Source organism: Trichophyton verrucosum, assembly GCF_000151505.1.
Source record: "Trichophyton verrucosum HKI 0517 chromosome Unknown contig00062_1.f1.exp, whole genome shotgun sequence".
Taxonomy (NCBI): domain Eukaryota; kingdom Fungi; phylum Ascomycota; class Eurotiomycetes; order Onygenales; family Arthrodermataceae; genus Trichophyton; species Trichophyton verrucosum.
The window spans coordinates 15,747-35,411 of NW_003315598.1; the positions used below are offsets into that span (position 1 = coordinate 15,747).

General features: G+C 51.4%; 9 protein-coding genes across 9 annotated transcripts; 5 read left to right on the plus strand and 4 right to left on the minus strand.

The window, feature by feature from the left end:
- Nucleotides 1-286: 286 nt before the first annotated feature.
- TRV_00641 (uncharacterized protein) lies at nt 287-2,835 on the minus strand (the record flags this gene model as incomplete). Its single annotated transcript, XM_003025140.1, has 2 exons — nt 287-805; nt 862-2,835. 2 exons carry the CDS (start codon nt 2,833-2,835, stop codon nt 287-289), a joined length of 2,493 nt encoding a protein of 830 aa, XP_003025186.1.
- Nucleotides 2,836-3,096: 261 nt separating this feature from the next.
- TRV_00642 (uncharacterized protein) lies at nt 3,097-3,784 on the plus strand (the record flags this gene model as incomplete). Its single annotated transcript, XM_003025141.1, has 2 exons — nt 3,097-3,119; nt 3,151-3,784. The coding sequence occupies 2 exons, from the start codon at nt 3,097-3,099 to the stop codon at nt 3,782-3,784; spliced, it is 657 nt and encodes a 218-aa protein (XP_003025187.1).
- A 1,094-nt stretch (nt 3,785-4,878) lies between these two features.
- On the plus strand, nt 4,879-6,760 carry TRV_00643 (uncharacterized protein; the record flags this gene model as incomplete). Its single annotated transcript, XM_003025142.1, has 5 exons — nt 4,879-5,254; nt 5,298-5,328; nt 5,378-6,051; nt 6,119-6,408; nt 6,479-6,760. The coding sequence occupies 5 exons, from the start codon at nt 4,879-4,881 to the stop codon at nt 6,758-6,760; spliced, it is 1,653 nt and encodes a 550-aa protein (XP_003025188.1).
- Nucleotides 6,761-7,556: 796 nt separating this feature from the next.
- On the plus strand, nt 7,557-9,482 carry TRV_00644 (uncharacterized protein; the record flags this gene model as incomplete). The annotated part of the gene is made up of 3 exons (XM_003025143.1): nt 7,557-8,533; nt 8,630-8,758; nt 8,942-9,482. 3 exons carry the CDS (start codon nt 7,557-7,559, stop codon nt 9,480-9,482), a joined length of 1,647 nt encoding a protein of 548 aa, XP_003025189.1.
- A 484-nt stretch (nt 9,483-9,966) lies between these two features.
- TRV_00645 (uncharacterized protein) lies at nt 9,967-12,022 on the plus strand (the record flags this gene model as incomplete). Its single annotated transcript, XM_003025144.1, has 3 exons — nt 9,967-10,494; nt 10,561-11,192; nt 11,260-12,022. The coding sequence occupies 3 exons, from the start codon at nt 9,967-9,969 to the stop codon at nt 12,020-12,022; spliced, it is 1,923 nt and encodes a 640-aa protein (XP_003025190.1).
- Nucleotides 12,023-12,251: 229 nt separating this feature from the next.
- Nucleotides 12,252-12,371, minus strand: TRV_00646 (uncharacterized protein; the record flags this gene model as incomplete). The annotated part of the gene is made up of 1 exon (XM_003025145.1): nt 12,252-12,371. One exon carries the CDS (start codon nt 12,369-12,371, stop codon nt 12,252-12,254), a length of 120 nt encoding a protein of 39 aa, XP_003025191.1.
- A 495-nt stretch (nt 12,372-12,866) lies between these two features.
- Nucleotides 12,867-14,200, plus strand: TRV_00647 (uncharacterized protein; the record flags this gene model as incomplete). The annotated part of the gene is made up of 2 exons (XM_003025146.1): nt 12,867-13,269; nt 13,332-14,200. The coding sequence occupies 2 exons, from the start codon at nt 12,867-12,869 to the stop codon at nt 14,198-14,200; spliced, it is 1,272 nt and encodes a 423-aa protein (XP_003025192.1).
- An 869-nt stretch (nt 14,201-15,069) lies between these two features.
- Nucleotides 15,070-15,780, minus strand: TRV_00648 (uncharacterized protein; the record flags this gene model as incomplete). Its single annotated transcript, XM_003025147.1, has 1 exon — nt 15,070-15,780. One exon carries the CDS (start codon nt 15,778-15,780, stop codon nt 15,070-15,072), a length of 711 nt encoding a protein of 236 aa, XP_003025193.1.
- A 628-nt stretch (nt 15,781-16,408) lies between these two features.
- TRV_00649 (MFS sugar transporter, putative) lies at nt 16,409-18,506 on the minus strand (the record flags this gene model as incomplete). Its single annotated transcript, XM_003025148.1, has 2 exons — nt 16,409-17,152; nt 17,229-18,506. 2 exons carry the CDS (start codon nt 18,504-18,506, stop codon nt 16,409-16,411), a joined length of 2,022 nt encoding a protein of 673 aa, XP_003025194.1.
- Between the last annotated feature and the right edge of the window lie 1,159 nt (nt 18,507-19,665).

A 19,665-nucleotide genomic window follows, 5' to 3' on the forward strand; every position in this document is an offset into this window, starting at 1 on the left:
AGCTATTAACTACCTTTGTTATGTAATGATTATATAATATTGTATTACTTAATCTTCACCTCCTCGACTCCCAAGCATTTTTTGTACTTTGAATTAGAAATTCAAGCTGTCCACGATGACCCGAAAGTTATATTTATGCTATCCAGGATGATATCAGAGCTGATTCTAATAGCATGCTACGCCCATATCAATTAAAGTATTTACAAAGGGGAAAAAAAGATATATACATCTCTAAACATGCAACAAAATCCAGTATGCAAACGGCAAAAGCATTAAGAGAATTAAATCAAACGACGACATTGAACTCATCAATAACGCTCCTAGGCCTCTGATACTTCCCGATGCTCTTCCACTCCATGTCGAGGCCGAAATACTTGGGTCCACCGACATCAAGGCCTCTCTGGTCCTGGGTCCAGAGCGGATGAGCAGCCATGCCGATGACACGTACTCGGAGACCGTACTTGAGTTCCTGGGACCCAACTGCCTCACCGTCCTTATCTAGGATGGAGATGAGGTCGGGGACGGTGCAGATGACGTCCTGGTTGACTGGCTCTTGGGGTTTGTCGAGGTTAGATACGTGAGCGGCGTAGAGATATTCGTTTTGGAAAGGGATGATGAGGTGTGGCTCGGTTTCGGTGGAAGAAGGGGAAGATGAGGTGCTATTGGTGTTGTCGTAGGAGTCTGCTACTTCATCGCTAGATAGAGGGGCAAGGATGCAGTAGCCCATAGTGTAACCGCGGCTGACGTCTCGGTGGACGTCGATTATTTTGCCTGTGTATAGGAGGCGGCCGGGGGTGGTTTTGAACTAGGCGTGTTAGTTTGATGGTGTGTACATGGGTGAGTGGGAAAGGAGTGACTTACGATTGCTTCGATGACATCGACCTTCTCACGGCGAGCGAGATGGATGGCTCGTCCGAGGTACCAGGCTTGAGACATGGTGTTTTCCACAGCGTACTTCTTAATGGCCTTCCCGGTAAGAGGAGCAGCGGAAACGGAGGTGAAGAGACCCAATTCTACACAGGTAGTTCGAAGCATGGTCTCGATTCTCTGGTTGGACTCGGCATGCATGACAACCGAGACATTACCCTTCGAGTCAGCCAGGGCGCATGGTGAGATTGTTTCACCGTAGACGTAAGGGGTCCCGTGCTGGATGGTAGGATAAGCTCTCCCCATCAGATCTGCATCGATGGTGGGGATATCATAGTGCACTGCAGTAGGGAAGGTGACCATTCCGTTTCCTCCGCCAATCTCATCGGCCATGATGGCATGGAACTTCTCGTGTCTGGTAAGCTTGATGGATTCTTCGACTGACCGGATGAGTTCGTTGCCCTGGGGGATACGCTCAGATGACACACTGGGGGCTCCGTACCAGGAAGCGAAGACGCAGACATCTGTGTCAGCCATGCTTTCGGGCTTGACTACTCTCATCTTCCGCTTGCCCTTCTTGCGAAGACATTCAAGTGCAATGAGGTATTGTTGGTATGAAGGGCCACCACCACCTGTCCCCAGGACGCCGGTGCCGGAGGCAATGAATTCCAGGTCAAGAGCGCTTAGGTACCAGACTCCATTCTCGACTTCGGGCTTGTATGATGGTATATCGACGTAGATCGAGTGCTTGACAGCAGATCTAGACACGTCCTCGGCGGCAGCAGCTTTCTCGCCTTCAACACCGTTGCCGTTGTGGCCGTTGGCTCCGTTGGTACCGTTGGTGTAGGCAGGTAGTTTAGCCCGCTCCTGCTCGGCCTCTTCCTCCGTGGGTACTCTCAGTTTACCGACAGCCTTGATCATGATACGGGTAGCTTTGTTGGTGACATATTGAAGAGGCAGCTTTTCGATCTCAGCAATCTTCACGGTATCTCTGTCTGCACCTCGTTGAATAGCCATGTCGACAGCTGCAGTTTCGACTTGCTTGAGAACTTCTTTCTCGTCCTTTCCAGCAAGGATCTCAATGACGTCTACTGTTCCCGCAACCTTGGCTATGGCTGCACCGACGGCGTTGGCAGAGTCATGGTGAGGAGGGATGATGCATTCTTCAACGCCTTCGAGGTCGTCCATGTAGACGATCGAACCGCCTCCAACCAGGAGGACGGTAACGGGAAGGGAGGACACCTTCATGCTTTCGATGCCACGGTTAAGCAGCTTGGTGATGGCCTTCCGTGCGTCCTCGATGGTCTGCTGAGTGACATCGGCAACCTTTGATGCATCTCCTATCTGCTCCTTTCCAGCGGCAACGACGATGTCGGTGGTAGTAAGGGTATCACCACCAAACACTTTAGCCTTGCTGGTCAGGTAATGGCCAACAGAGTCGGGTCCTACAGAGACATAAGTTCCATCCTGACGAACAATGCTACCTCCACCGAGTCCGATGGAGAGCACTTCTGGCATGGAGAACATGGTACGCACACCACCGACTTCAACGAAGTTCGATGCCTGGCGGGGGAAGCCTGACGGCATCAAGGCACAGATATCGGAAGTCGTCCCACCGATATCAATGACCAGTGTCTGCCTCTCTGCAGTTGACCTGCTGCCGGTTCTCCGGTCCAGGGAGGCCAAGAAGGCAGCTCCGGTCAAGCTGTTGGTTGGGCCGCTGGCAAAGGTCTTGATAGGCAGCTCAGAGGCAGTGACAGCATCCGTCAAGGTACCGTCATTCTGCGTCAGATAGAGGCTGCAGTTAAGCCTGAGGTCCGACATGGCCTGCACAAAGGCCCGGACGGTCTTCTGGGCCAGCTGGAGGATGGAGGCGTTGAGGATGGTGGCATTCTCACGCTCGAGCAGGCCCACGCCGCCAATGGTATGGGAGCATACGACCGAGAGGCCCGGGTCGACCTCGAGCATGAGCTTCTTGCAGGCCTCTTCGTGGATGCCGCTGTGGTCGAGGGGCGAGAAGATGCCTACGAGGGCCACCTTGGTGATTCCCGCCGCGCTGATGCGCCTGGCGGTCTCCCGGATCTGCTCGGGGTCCAGCCGAGTGATCTCGCGGCCATCGATCTCGAGGCCTGCAGCCAGCGTCAGCTCAGCATTCCGTTAACTAGTCAACTATATAGAGTGGTAGACTGTCCCTTACCTCCGTCCAGATAGTAGGACTGGCACTCGATGATGCTCCGCAGTGCCGGAGGGAAGTTTGTAAAGGGCGGAATCTACAACCACCAGCATCAGCATCAGCAACAACAACCAACAACAGCTAGCAACGACAGCAAGTGAACGAGGAACAGAACGGAAGACGACGGACATCCTGGCTGAAGGTGCCGCAGAGCCTGACGACGGCGACCTTGCTGAGTCTCCGCGCATCGGCTTCAACGACGGCATTGACAAAGTGCGTGGTCCCAATGGCCACGCTGAGAATATGGGCCGGGTCGATCCCCGACTTGCTCAGGACGCTCTCGACGACGCTCTTGATGCCGCTGGTGACATCTGGGGTCGTGGGCGTCTTGCTCGAGGCGAGGACTCCGCGCGAGGGCGTCTCGCTGGCCGTGATATCGAGGATGGCGGCATCAGTGTTGGTCCCGCCGACGTCTACGCCTATGCGGTACATCCTGACGTCTGCAGAAGCGAGGGACAGCAGCAACAACAACAACAACGACAGCAAACGAACGACAGCAGCGACGGCGGCTACCAGTTAACTATTACTCTGCCTAACGAGGGAGAAGACACTGCGAGTCTCAGGCCCTGTTTGAGGTTATATGCGAAGGGAGCAGCTGGGAAGGGGGGGGGAGTCCAGAGAGAGAGTCCTCGATCGCCGCGAGGTCTCCATCAGCAGTTTATATATCAAGCTGGCCGGGCCTGACTAGCCGTGGCCGTCACTGTCTCCGCCCAGAGGGCAGGCTACAAACGAAATGGGCATGCGGTGGAAGACTGGAAAAAGGAGGCAAACGCCCTTCGCCGGCCATCTCCTGCTGTGTCAACAAGCCTCGTTTGCCGGTGTTGCTGCGAACCCTCGACTGATCTTCCCGGAGGACAAACCTGCATGGTCCCCCCGTTTGACGCTGTCAAGCAAGTCATGATGCAAGCGTTTTGGCCGAACGAGCCTACATTTCCACCAACCATCGCCATCTCCGACTGCTCCGGTCAGGCGTCAGCTCCCATTCGCGGAACGGCAGGATGCCAGAGTCCACCTGGCGGGAGGTCATGGTCATGGCTGAGCTGGCAGACGGGGAGGGGGGGGCCGTTGGTTAGTAAGTTACAGGCCGAATATTATTGCCAGAGATCTCCAGGACGAAACCAGCTGCTGCTGTGTAACTATAAACCGATACGAGAGCCTGAATCGCCGTTGGGGACCGAGCTGGGCGATATCTCACACTAGCTTGCCCATCGAAGCCGTGGTCTCCATGCTTCAGGCGGGCTTGGTCCAGGCCTCGAGCCTGTTTGGCGGTCCACCAGCAGAGCTACCTGGCCCAGCAAGCCGGTTGCTTTCCGGGGCAATGGACGGACGAAGTCTATCTCGACGGCTCTGGGGGTTGAAGAAGTCGTATCCCGGCTCGAAGCTTGGGTTATCCAGAGCTCTATTATAGCTTGGGGCAGTCAGTAACTAACTAGAGTAAGCTGACAGTGGAATGCCTGAAGAAGTTCGCCGACAGGAGTTTGGCCGGCCTGCGCGGCGAATATCTTTACCTCCCTGCGTCAGTAACGAGCAACTACCATGTCTAGCCGAGGAACAGAGATAGGGTCGAACCCATGGCCGTCGTCTTATCGTCCTCTCCTTCAGGGCATTGTGCGGAGAGCCAGAGTTAGATTGTACGAGCTGAAGTCCGGGGGGTGATGAGTCGTACAGCTGAATGACATACATATACGCCAGACTCAGCAAGTGGTCATCTACTTACGTGCTGAAACCATACTCGAAACCATCACCAACCAAGCCCTAACTATTCCTAGATTACTGAAATGAACCGGATACTGAAGAAGCTGGAGATCGAGCATGAAGGAGGCACGCTGCCAGACCCCTGGATCAACTTCGACATCAAGCCCATCGAGGCTAGACGGAGGACATGGTCGGCATGGACATTCACCACCTACTGGGTTCTCATAAACTCCAACATCTCCTCATACATGACTGGCAGCTCCCTGATAGCACTGGGACTACATTGGTGGCAGGCCATCATCGCCATCGTCATCGGTAATCTGCTGGCGACTCTCTTCGTCGTGCTCAACTCCCTACCAGGAGCCTACTACCATCTTGGCTTCCCGGTGGTCAACAGATATGTCTGGGGAATGTACGGTAGCCAGTTTGTCATCTGGAATCGTATCTTCCTGTCCATCGGTATGTTCCCTTACCTTTATTATTATTATTATTATTTACATAGTAAATAGACTTGCTAACAGTGTTCCAGTATGGTGAGTTTATTCTGCGGATGGATGAAGAGCTGCCGGCTAACTAATGTAGGTACGGCTTCCAGTCATACATTGGAGGACAGTGCGTCTACGTCTGTCTCAAGGCGATATGGCCGTCCCTTGAGCAGCGTATACCAAACCACCTCTCCCCTTCAACAGGGATAACTACCGCCCAGTTCGTCAGCTACATTGTCTTCATGGTCATCTCCCTTCCGGTTGCATACATCCGCCCGCACAACCTGCGCATGTTCTTCTACATCTCCGCCTCTGTCGTTGTCGTTCTTGAATTCGTCCTTCTCATCTGGGCGTTGGCCACCATGGGCCCTGCAGGGTTTGGCTCCACAATCTCAGGCGGAGGGCCAGGGGAGCCAGTCAAGGATGCTGGCTGGCTCGTTGTGTTTGGTATCATCAGTACAATTGGCGCCATATCCGCCGGAATCCTTAACCAAAATGACTATGCTAGGTTTGCAAGGAGGCCCAGAGACGCTATTCTCGGACAAGTCATCAGCTTCCCAATCTCCAGCATCATTTGCTCTGTCATCGGCGTGCTCGTCACTGCCGCAACGCAGAAGAGGTTTGGTGAAGCACACTGGGACCTGCCGTCTCTCATTGGAGCTATCATCGACCACGGAGGATCCAGATCGAGAGCTGCTGCATTCTTCGCGGGTGGTGCTCTCGTCATTTCTCAGATCGGCGTCAACATCCCTGGAAACGCTCTTTCGGGAGGTAATGCCAACCATCCCGGCTGCTCATCAAAAATCCTAATTTAACTGACCTATGTATGCTGAGCTAGGCTTTGACCTCGCGGCGACATTCCCCAAATACATCAACATCCGGCGCGGCGCATACATTACTATCGCCCTCTCCATAGCCTGTAACCCGTGGAAACTCGTCTCCACAGCCACTATATTCCTCAGCGTCCTGAGCAGTTACGCTGTTTTCCTGGGCCCTATGACCGGCCTCATGATCTCGGCCTGGTTCATCGTTCACAGACGGAAGCTCAAAGTCGAGGACCTCTACACTGGCAACCGCACCAGCATCTACTGGTTTAGCCACGGCTTCAACTGGCGTGCTTTCATTGCAGTAAGAAACACCATCATCTCAAACACCTGCTCAACGCTTCGTATTCATTAGTTAATTGATTTGTCTCCAGTGGATATGCGGAACCGTTCCATCCCTGCCGGGCTTTATTGCAACGGTCAACACGGATGTCCATGTCCCCGTTGGCTTCACCCGTATCTACCAGCTCTGTTTCCTGGTCGGCTTCCTAATCAGTGCATTCGTATATAGCGGGCTGCATCTGCTTGTTCCCGACAGGAAGCTGCAGGAGTATGTTTCGACTGCTGCTTCGCCTGCGGTCCTGATACGGGATTATCGAGACAGCATCGACAGAGGGCAGGGCCTTGTCGAAAACAAGATTTTGTCCGATGCATAGACTCCTCTATCGCCATTCACCATTCATGCTGGCCTGTTGACGAATTTTCTCCTTGTCATGAACAATTTGTATATTCTCATCTTCGTCTTCATCCTTTTGAATGTTTAATGAATTTTTTTATTTTTATCTTTTTTTATCTTTTTTTTCTTTTAAGTTTTAATCACATGATTGTTCCTGATGATTATGTAAGAAATATATTTTATCACGTGATATTTTCGAAAGCCGAAAAAGAAACGAAAAAAAGTCGAAAAATCATCAAAAAAACTTCTTGATATTTATTGTTGTTATTGTAGATTTTATTCATTCGCTAGTGTGTTTTCATTCTTCTATTTGTACTTTTACTGTCGCTCTCTTTGTCCCTGTTACTAGCTCCGGAGCGGCTTTTGACCCGCGCGTCCATTCTCTTCATTCAAACTCGCCGAGGCGCAAGGTAGCCACATCTACCAAAACCTCATACCTTGTGCAGCAACTATAAACCTACTATACGAATTAATGCAGAGAGCGGACGGCAGTTCATAATGGAATGAGGACATTGAGAGACGGGCTACTTGCATTTTTTAATTGGATATTAATTTGGGAAGGCTTCGAACAAGAAATACAGCAGCATCGAAGCAATGGACGGGCTTTTTACGCTCGTATGCCTAAGTCTCCTTATGGGAGCAGCGTGAGTCCTGATATTGCCCCCTTGAGAGCACTACAAGATTATATACTGACATTTTGACGGTGCCGGTATAGGTCGTTTATCGTTGGGTCACTGCCATTGACCTTTTCTTTATCCTCGTCTCAGCTCCGGCTTATGTCTGCGCTTGGTGTGGGCCTGCTAGTCGGCACGTCCTTGATTGTGATTATCCCCGAGGGAGTCGAGACGTTATATAGCTCTCCTGTGAAACCGAGCCAGCAGGGACATGAATCTGGGCACCGAAGGAGGGATGTGCTAGAACATGGTGTTGGGGTTCGATGGAACCACAGGGCGGAAGTAGTATCTGTTCCTCAATCTATGAATGGACGTGGTATTGGGAATGAGGCGAATTGGCGCCTGTCTGGACGGGAGGAGGCGGCTCCTGACGCCGACAAACCACAGCCTGACGCTCCTGTGGATGGAGACGGCAGTGACGGCAAGGGGAAGAAGGAGGGTAAGATGGGTGACGGTGACAAGAATAAGCCGGATGGACATGATGATGATGACGAGCATGAGCATGGCCATAAGCATGAACATGAAGATAGCGGGCCACATGCTTGGATTGGTGTTGGGCTCATTGGTGGATTTATACTAATGTATTTGGTTGACAAGTTGCCGCAATATGCGTCTTCGTCTTCCAAGCAGCAACAGAGACCATACCATATTTCACTGGATAACCTGGGATCGGGCATAGGTCGAGGCATATCGCCTGCACGAACGAGTGGCAGCGGCTCACGATCCGGCAGCAGCAGTGCGGGCATGGCTACGACGGCTGGATTGGTGATACATGCGGCGGCAGACGGCATTGCACTAGGAGCATCCACGTCCAACATGAGCCTGAGCCTGATCATTTTCGTGGCGATTATGGTACATAAGGCTCCTGCATCCTTTGGGCTGACGTCCGTCTTGCTCAAGCAAGGTCATACAACCAAGAGTGCCAGGGCACATCTGCTGGTGTTCAGTCTTGCTGCGCCGGTGGGAGCACTGTTGACGTGGGTTGCTGCACATACCATACTTGCAGGCCATGCCAGTGACGAGCAGAGCACCCGGTGGAGGACAGGAATGCTCCTGTTGTTCTCTGCGGGCACATTTTTGTAAGTCATACACCACCATCCTTTTAAAGAAGGATTGCTTCCTGGACGATGACGGCTGCGGTGACGACATTTCTTTACTGACCGGCGTGCATGCAGGTATGTTGCCATGCATACGATGCAGGAGAATCCCCTCGAGCCAGCCCGTCGAGAGTCTCATGCAAACGGCTATGTTGATGGGCGGGACCCACCGCAACGGCCTAAGCAGTCGATGAGAGACCTCGTTGCGTCTGTCGTTGGGATGGTGCTGCCGCTGTTCCTGCAAGTCGGCCATGCCCATTGACCCCTGACCTGTATAATTTTCTATCACCCACCTATCTACAACGTCACAACATCTATCAGCATCTAGACTACAGCTTCTACATCTACTCAACTGGATATACTTTCTCACGACGAATGACACACTCATAGAAGAACAGAAACTACGGAGTACATTATCAACCGCAACCTTTTTGCTTTCTTGTATATACACATTATAAAACAACCGCTCCATGTGACGAGAATATTTTATCCAGGCCAGCTGATCGATCGGCTAAAAAGCCTTCGCTTCCTCCGGGGAAACGAGAGGGAAAAGAAAAAAAGGATGAGAGACACCAAACCAGGGGCCCCTGACGCTGGAAGTATAGCTCAGTTGTACCTCGAGGATCGCCCTGCATGCTGGGACCGGCCTCGTAGCGCCCCAGATAACTCCAGACGCCGGATAGATCAAGTAGCCAGCCACTCGATATACAGGACGAGACGGTGCCAGACTGCTCGCTCGCTCGTCTGCTCGTCTGCTCGTCCGCTTGACCGTCTCTGCCCTAAGCGCTGGGCCCTTGCTGGGCTGGTTGATACATCCAAAGGCCCCGTCCGGTACTTCATGCTTCATCTGCAGCCCCCAGCGCCACCGCGATCACCAGGAAAACCAACCCAAGCCACCGAGAGCCTGAAGGGCAACATCGCCTTTGACTGACTGACTGACGGGGGACTGACCTGTTTCTACCAGACCTCGAATCCCACCTCCAGATCCTGCCTGCTTGCGTCCTGCTCGAGGCATGAGAGAGTAACGCTGGCCGACGGACCGTCAACCCAACAGCCCCATCCCGGCCTTTTTTCGTCTGGACTGTCGCTGGCGAGCTTTGAGGTCACCTTTCCGCCACTCGACCATCCCATCCATCCTCCTCCTACGCCTCTCCTCTATACACCGAGTTACTTTCAGTGCCCGAGAAGACCACGGCATGTCGGCAGGCCTGACTGCTGCAAAGGACTCTGCTTATTCGACCCCGATCTGAAAAGTTGTTTCGAGAAAGATAGCTGCGTCGGCTCAAAGGGTTCTTCTTCCTCAGCGCATGACATCTCCAGCCCGTGGATAAAAAAAAAATAAATAAAAATAAAAATAAAAAACGACTGCTCGGGACCTATCTACAACCTCTATATATATATATAACCGCTTCCAGATGTTCCCCAGGCCTGGATCAAGCAGCTTGGGAAACCGGCGACCCGTCTCTATGATAGAAGCAGACGATCTGACGTCTCAAGGAGAATTCAACAGCGGTTCCAGCAGCAACAGCACCAGCAACACCAACAAAAGTCATCATCCACCTCGTTCGACCGTACGACGACACTCGGGAACTATGCGACCCAGCTCGGCTTCTCGAACAAAACCTCTCTCGACGCCCAGCAAGGCTCGTCCGACTCTACATAACCTGCACCCTTCAGCTCCTGCGTCTCCTCCTACTCCCGCACCAAGTCCGACGCCGCACCAGCGAGTGCCCAGCTGGCAAAGCGCCGGCGAAGACGAAGATACCTTCCTGCGAGATGCGAGGTCACATTTCAGCGTGCTGGGCCAGGCGGAGAAGCAGAGGTTTCTGGCAGAGATGCTAAACCTGTGTGATAGCCAGCTGCTCAGCTTTGTGCATCATTTCGTGAGCCCGCGGCTGAAGAAGGATCCCTTTGAAACCCTGCCGAACGAGCTATGTCTGAGGGTGAGATATGACTTCATACTATTTAGTAACCCCGGGAGTCTGGTTCGGATAACTGACTGTGAATAGGTACTTTCGTTTGTAGACGATCCCAAGACGCTGTCCAGGGCGTCTCAAGTGTCGACTCGCTGGCACGAGCTGCTCAACGATGAGCTGACGTGGAAGATACTCTGTGAGAAACATGCTTATAGAAGAGTCTCTGAAGACCTCATCGATAGTCCCGTCAGCCCTTCCTCTACCCTCTCCCCTTCCAGACAGCCCTTATCCTCCATGGACACAGATATGGAATCCGAATCATGTCCTCCCCAACCTCAAATATTACCGGAAGACATGAAAGTTTTTGCTCCGGTAGCAGAGTCCTCGAGCAGAAGCCGGGTTCGCAAGACCCGACCAAAGGCGACCTCCTACCGCTCGCATTTTAAACAAAAGTACATGATCGAGGCGGCATGGAGAAAAGGCGGCACCGTCGTTACGAAGAATATCACAACCGACCAGGGAGTGGTGACCAGTCTGCATCTGACTCCCAAGTATATAGTTGTTGCATTGGACAACGCGAAGATACATATATTCAATACCGAGGGTGAGCATCAGAGAGTTCTACAGGGACATATGATAGGTGTCTGGGCCATGGTGCCGTGGGACGACCTGCTTGTTAGCGGAGGATGTGACCGAGACGTTCGTGTCTGGAATATGGCTACAGGGTGAGTCTACTGATATTTCGACTTTCAACTCTCTGGAAAAGACGCCAGTCTCTAACTCGTTACCCAGTGAGAGTATTCATAAGCTGCGAGGGCACACGTCTACCGTCCGCTGCTTGAAGATGTCGAACAAGACGACTGCCATCTCCGGCTCGCGAGATACGACTCTCCGTATCTGGGATCTAGCTACGGGAGTATGCAAGAACATCCTCGTCGGCCATCAGGCAAGTGTACGGTGTCTCGAGATCCACGGCGACTTGGTTGTCTCCGGAAGCTACGATACCACGGCCAGAATCTGGAGCATCTCGGGAGGAAAGTGTCTCAAGACCCTTGCCGGGCATTTTAGCCAGATCTATGCCATCGCCTTTGACGGCAAACGCATAGCTACCGGCAGTCTTGACACCAGCGTACGCATCTGGAACCCCCATACCGGCCAGTGCCATGCCATCCTGCAAGGCCACACCTCTCTCGTCGGCCAGCTTCAGCTTCGTGGGGATACCCTGGTGACGGGTGGCTCCGATGGCTCCATCCGCGTCTGGTCCCTCGAGCGTATGACCCCGATCCACCGTCTGGCGGCCCACGACAACAGCATCACCAGTCTGCAATTCGACGACAACCGGATTGTCAGTGGCGGTAGTGACGGCCGGGTCAAGACGTGGGATCTCAAGACCGGCCAGCAGGTCCGCGAGCTCAGCCAGCCTGCCGACACCATCTGGCGTATTGCCTTTGAAGCCGAAAAGGCCGTCATCCTCGCTACCCGGGCTGGCAAGACAACCATGGAGGTGAGACTTACCCCCCCGTTAACTCATAAATCATCTACTACATCCGTCTAACCGTCTGCCTCTAGGTATGGTCATTTTCTCCCCCCGACGACACATATATAGACAGATCCTCCTGTCCCAGCCCGGACACAACGCTCGAGGCCTCGACGACCTCCATATCCACGACAGAGTCCATGTCCTCTGAAACAGAACCATCTCATATGATGGAGTACGAGATGCAGGATCTAAAAATGAACGGATGTAGCTGATATTTGGTGTCCTTTTGCTTGTTTTTTTCTCATCATTTCATAGATAGCTTTCTACCTGTTTGTCCCTTGCTTATCATTTTCATATACCCATCATCATCATCATCATCATCATCATCATCACCGCCGCCTCCGCCACCATCGAGTCTGAACATGTCACTTAGAGATGGGAAATATATAGTCTTGACTTGGATTATACTGTAAATGCACAATATAGACCTTGAGCCGTCGTCGTCGTCGTCGTCGTTGTCGTTTTTACTAGTTACTTGGTAGTTTAGCGGCGAACTTTGCGATTTGCGCCACAAGAAGCTCGCAACTTCTCACCAACTCCAACTTTTCGCCCGCAAACAAGCAAGCAAGCCATCTTCGCCCTCGCGACACTCGCATCACCAGCCGCCGCAGCACCAGGCCCGTCTGTTCTGTCTCCTCCGTCCTGTCGAGCGCCCCAAGACCGGCTTCAGCCTGCGTGCCAGCTCACTGATATCCTGGACCTCTAGTGAGCATCCTTTTTTGCGGAACTCCTGCTCCCAGCCCAGCCCAGCACACGCTACCATCAAACAGTTCGAACTGCCTGCAAAGGACCTCCAAACACCTCCGAGAGCCCATCTGTCCCCCGTCTGCATACATTGATACCAGCTGCTAATGCGATAATGGCCAGCGAGCCGGACTCCAACCTCCACGCTAACCCGCAGAACGCGTCGATGCCGCCGCACCCGAACCCCCCCAGCATCGAAGCAGCCTACAAGCGCAAATGCATCGCGCTGAAGAAAAGACTGGACGAAGTCGAGGCTCACAATGAAGCGATGCGTCTGCGGAATGCGCAGGGAATCAGATATATACAGAAAATGCGCCTGGAGTCGTGCATGATGCTGGAACGGCTCTCCGTGCTCATGGGCATGGCTGACGGCAGCGGCAGACAGGGAGAATCAGAGGTTACGGGGCGTGCAGCGGCGCTAATGAGGGAGTCTGGCCATTTGCTAGACGAAGAGCGCTCGAGGGCCGGGCAGAAGCGATCTGGAGAGGACCTGGATGCGTTGGGCGAAGAGAGTGATGGTAGCTCTGGTCACCATCCGCCTACAGTAAGATGCCGCTGCTTCCCTTCTGATGGAGGACAGACATGTACTTCCGAGCAGTTACTGACGATGCTGCGTGGATGCGCCAGCCACAGGAACGTCCGCTACGACCAAAACGAAGCCGCAAGAGTGATGAGAGGCCTGCGGGCCACGGCGCCGGCGATAGTACCAATATCAACGATGCTGGCAACAGCAATAGCAACATGGACTCAGTTAGCACAACCTTTCCTATTTCAAGCTACCCTCCGTCTACATACTCAACGCCCTTGCAACATGAACCCCCTATCCTTCCCCTTCCACGTGTGACACCATGCCCGGGTTACCGCGGCCCTCCGCTTCCTCCTACACCCATTCCTACTCCTCTACCTTATCCTCATCTTTCTTTTCGATCAGCTCTAGGGCACTACCATTTCAATATTCCACATCTACAAGAATGTCTGGACGCAATTGAACAACGTGGCAATCGCTCTGGGCCTCTATTAACCCCCATCAACACGTATACCCCGACTTATACCCCGGCTATTACTCCTCCTAGAACAGCATCCTCTTATAACAGCAATCCAACTCCAACTCCAACTACCCAACAATATACAGCAGTGCATCGGCCAACTGACTCATACACTATGCAGGTTGACCACCACCATACCAGCAGCGCGAACCCATCCGCCAACGATCTCAGCAGCTTCCCCCCTGCCACTTCGGGACGGGAACCCCCTCATCGATATGTATCCGCCTTTGAGGCCTTCACTAACTATAAGAGAGCCAGCTTAACCGAAGCATTGGTCCGGTCATACGGTCAGAGAGTTACCGACGAGGACATCGACCGTGCTTTGGTCAAAGAGTGGGATGCTCTAGACCCAGCTAAGAAGCGGGAGTTCGGCGAAAGACTTGAAAAGGAAAACGGCGTCTAAAGGCTTATTCTCTTTTTTCTTACCTTTTCCCCCCTCCCTTTTCTTCCTCCTTTTCATTACTTTTGTTCTTAATATAACCGGCTAGGGTCTGGGACGCGTCTCCTTGTTTATGGTCTCATTTTTATCATTATTCTTCTTTCATTGGAGGGGACTATCTATCAAACCTGAGCCCCCCAATACCTACCTTTCTCCATCCTTATCGGTGTCTTCGGTGCCTGGCAGTTGCAACTTCGGCGTGGGTCAATCGGAGTATTACTTTATTTCATCGTAATAGACAGTGGGATGATTGTTTACGCATTCCATTCATCAGCTTCGTGTCTGTCCATTAGGAATGAAAACACTATAAGCATGCTATCATACACAACCGAAGGAATAATTAATACAATCAACAGCCATAAGAGCTACTTTCATCCGGAGTGCAGACTGGCGTTGTCGAACGTGGCGTATGAACTCCAGGACCATCCCCAACAGCCTCAGGACAAAGAAAGCAGATTGGAAAAGTGCCCTAGTACCGAGTGTAGGTTCGATTCTTCAACACGACTCCAGGCAAGGACTCCAATACACAGGAAACGTGAAATGGCGCTCGCAAGGCCAAAATAGGTGTGCCATCGTTGCCGCGTTCGGACACGTAATGAATATACACCCTCATACCCTGATCGATACTGTCTATCCATTGCGTCAGTCTTTCAAGATCGCCTAAGGCTGGGTCATGAGCAATGCTGCAAGTAATAAGGGCATCTATTTGCCCCGGAACAGGCTCTGGTTGGGACTCCTGAGAATCTACTGGTAGATCATTCTCGTGTGGTGGAATACCGATCTTAATGGGTAAAGACCCAGCAAGAAACTTGTGTATTGGGTTGTATATGGCCTCATCCTCTTGCGCGACACCAAGAAGGGTAGCAAAATTCATGTCTCTGAAACCGAGTAATTTCCACTGCGTTAGAAGTTGGACTATCCTTGATGTAAAATGTGTTTGTGATATCAGCAGATCTTCTGGGCTCGACAACAGTCATGGGATATTTATCGTTGCTATACCCAAGGGGCGCAAGAAGCTCAATTGTCTGGCCTGATCTTGGTTGGACGGCGGGAGTAATGAATGGAGAACAGTATGAATCAATAATCAAAACAACGTCGAAGGCCGGTCCATCGATTTCCACAAAGTTAGTGATATGGTGCAGAAGGGATCGAAGGTAGAATCGCTGCGAAGAGTCTTCAGTCGGGTAGAAGTATTGTCCTTGCTTCGGCTCATAGAATCCATTGCCAGCATAGTGAATGATAATAAGGTGTGCTCCATCTTTTTGGGCCGCAAAGCTACTCTTTATGCAAGTTGCGATCGCCCCTTCAACATGCGTGCTAGGGACCGTATCTGCGCCAGAAATCTCGCACTCGAGTACATCTTTAACGCCGAGTATTCTGGCAAACTCTTTGAAATACAAAGCATCTGTCTTTGCATTGGTATCATCATTCTCCCATCTGATTGTTATGGCGGAGCTTTGGCTGTAGATGCGTCGACGCTGCTCGACACATTGGCGGATCTTCGTCTCTACCTGGGCACAGGTCGTTAGCTGTTTTGCTTCCATTGTGCTCCTAAATCAAGAGGAAAACAGGGTATGCTGAAGAGATAAGCATTATGAGGTTGTCAAGAGTTCTTGATGCGAGTTACCTTGATATCAACAATAAACTTCTTTGGATAAACAAGTTGGTTGCTGGTCCTTCCTTCCTCTTTCGGCAGCGATATATATCGCGCTTAGTCCACGTTGTGGCGTTTATTAGAGTTTATGACTCACTTTTACGCTAGTTTTAATATGGGAATTTAGGCGCGGTACCCGATATGCCAAGATATAATCCACACTAACTGTTTTTGTGTTATGAGAGTCACGTGCAGAATACCGCTTATATAATCATTCTCGACTGTCTCTCTTTTCATTCGATGCCTCCAGATTATATTTCAAGTCCAGCTTTTGTCGGCAGATATTTATGTTCAATTCGAAATTCCCCCAATATAATAATATATATAGTCTCAGGCCTCCTCCATACGTTTATCATTATTCGTGAACAATGCTCCGGCAAATAACTAACATCCCGTAGTCGCAACGCCAAATATCCAACCAAACCCCAACCCCGATCGCTGGGTATTTATACAGTCCTCCAACCTATATTACCATAAAGAACTTAAGAATATATATATATACGGTCGTTGTATCGCATTTATCGAAAGCCGAAAAATTGCGGCGACCCCACTACCCGTTCCTCCATTGATTGCGATATCGGCTTGCCTTCCGGCTTTTCATATAACAGAGCCTCTTTCAACCCTTTCTGTCTCAGGACATATTTCCTGAAAACATACACGATCTGTTTCAGCGCCCAGCGGGCATGTACCTTGGTGGGGACGGAAAAAACCTGGTCCAGTTCTTCAAGGGTCTTACCCTTGGTTTCGGGCATGAAGAGCAATATGAGGACAAATCCTATGAGATTCCAGGCTGCATACCATCCAAATGCGCCTTGCGGGGTGAACGCTCGTAATAGGCTGGGCCATGTTATTGCAAGGGTAAAGTTAAAGAACCATGTCGTTGCAGTTGCCAATGCCATTCCGTACGATCGCACATACAGTGGGTATGCTTCCGCAGAGTAAGTGAATGGTACCGGCCCTTCTCCGGGAGAATACACAATGCCGAAAAGGTATATACCCAGCGCAACACACCCTGTTTGGGCAGCATGATCAGGAATCCAGAATGCAAAGCCGGTGAGGAGCAGAAAGAGTCCCATCAAGGGGAAGGTGACGAGCAGAAGGTTTCGTCGACCAAAGGTATCGATCGTGTATACGGCAGGGATGGCAAAGAGCCAGTTGATTACCCCGAAGCCGAGCGATGCGGCAAGGGCGGACAGTTCCGAGTAGCCTGCCTGCAAGAAGACTTCGGAGGAGTAGTATGCGATCACATTAACGCCGCAGAACTATGCATGAAAAATGACGTCAGTACAGCGCAGGTAATCCCAAAAGGGGCAGGAGATATGTGCATCGTATACGCACCTGTTGCATGAACATCACAATTTCAGATGCGACCAAGGCTCTCCTGTTCCGCGGAACGGTGATGAGTTCCAAGATCTTTGGCTGGCCGAGTTTCATCGTCGATTCTGCCTCGAGCAAAGTATGCATATAGAATAGATCGCGGGCGGCTTGGACTTTGTTGAACCGAAGTTGACACATCGATTGATATGCTTTATGATGGGCTCCCTTACTCATATACCAGCGAGGAGATTCCGGGCAGATAAACACCATACAACAGACTAGAATAGCAGGAAACATGGCTGAACCCATCATTAATCGCCAGCCTAGCCCTGTAACATTTGGGATATCTGGGACATTGAAGAAAATGAGATCCGAAGCATAACCCATCATAATACCAAATGCAGTCCACATCTGCCACTGCATGACCAAGGCACCTCGAATGGCAGGGGGACTAGTCTCCGCTGCATATATGGGGACTGTTGCTGATTTGGGGCCGATACCGAATCCCAATGCGAAACGCGCGATGAACATATGCCACCATGTATTGACGAAGCCTTGCCAAAAACAGGCCAAGGTGGAAAAGCAGCAGGTAATGAAAATTGTTCCTCGCCTACCAAACCAGTGGTTAAAAGGGACGGTCAACCAACAGCCGATTAACGCGCAACATAGATATGGTGCAGCGTTTATCAGCCCGGCAAGCCACGTTGATCTGAAGTCGTCGTCATCGATGCCAAATTGTGGTTTGTAAAATATCTGAGCGCCATTGACAACCGTTTCGTCTGCTTGAATAGTTAGCCATCGGATTTCTCCTTTCCATGGTAAGTTAATGGAAAGCTTACCCATTCCCTGAACAGCAGCAGATATCGAGCACAGCACAATAACCAAATACATCTCCTTTGGCTGTGACCAACGATTCGTGAATTCCTTTCGCAGGACGTCCAATTCTTCCTTCGTCAGTCCTTCAACCTTCTCAAACTGCTCAGGATCTTGCGCCAGGACAGCACCAAGTTCAAATGCCCGAACATCATCGTCATCTCCAATTTGATATTTCTGAGCATATCGGCTTCCCCGGCTTCTCAAGGTTGCATGGCTAAGTCCAGCGAGAGGGTTGGCAAGCTTTGCGTTCAAATTGCGTCTCGCCCGTTCGGCTGCTGTCAGGGATTCTCTCCTCGAGGTAAAGGAGTTAAGCCGTTCGGTGTGATGGTCCGATGCTGTTGCTGCTGACCCTTTCGTATTTGAACTCTGCAGCTCAGCAGATGAACGACTGGAAGTATATCCGATGATCTCGCGGGGTATCATCGTCTCGGCTGCACAACTGTGCCCGCTAGATAAGGTATGATAAATAGAAAAAGTGCCAGATGTACCGTTATCAATCGAATGACAACCCCATCGGAGTACTATCCTTGTGAAATGATAGGCTTTGGTGCGGTTGCAATGCTCGAGATAAGGAAAACAACAAGAGCATTCAATACCGTAGAAGAGATAAAGGGGGAGGGAATGCGCATAAATAGGAAACAGATTTGATAGCGGCCTATCTTCAGGTACTTGAAGGCCCTTTTAATAAAAGGCTATATATACTCTCCTGGCTTCCCAGTCTACTGTAGTTCCCAAGCAACCGGGTTACTATCATCAAATGCGGTATCAGGTCATTACCGACTGGCCATGGATGGGCGAGCTTGGGGGCGAATGAGGCGTATTCAGTTACTCTCTTTCCTGGCCGGTAGTTATATTGATATTGATCTGGTTGGACGGCGAGGCACCACAGTAAGGCGCATAGTATTAATAGGTGTGGTCCCGCTATGCCGAACGAATAGATCTGGACTTTTTGGCCCCGGATCTTCTCTATGCTCTTTGCTTTTGGCCCCGTGCGTTCCCTTGTTCTTATTTACTCATGCGCGGTTTTCTCTTTAGCCTCTTGACGGCGGTGGGGAGTTGGATGGTTGAACAAAGGATATACGAGATGCTAGCTCTCGAGCGATGCCAGAACCGGCGACGAGGAGGTGAAAGAGAACTCGTCACGCTGGCTGGGTGGAAGAGGGTATAATAGCCACTGGCTGCCTCGTCTCGTTTCTTTGATCAATGAGAGCAGCCCGGGGGGGATAAAATAGTTAACAACAACCCTAGGTTGTGCTGCAGAGGCTGGAGAAAGGAGGAGAGTTCGAAGCCGCATATATATAACCAACTGCCGCTGGCTGCGCGAGGAAATGCCATTTTGAGGGCACCCATCACGATGTAACACATATATTATCGTATTTAATAACTATCGATCTGTCAGCCCTGGAATAATGACGGTGTAGACCATTCAGCTGCACCGTTGGTGACATGCATCGTTGGACACTCTGGCGGAGGCTGAGCAGCACCCACCAGCCTGGCGAGGCTAGAGAGCCGAACCCTGTCAAGTCCAGGGCGATAAGGAAGACAGACGACCGTGAACCCTGCATCGATTAGCAGCATGTCG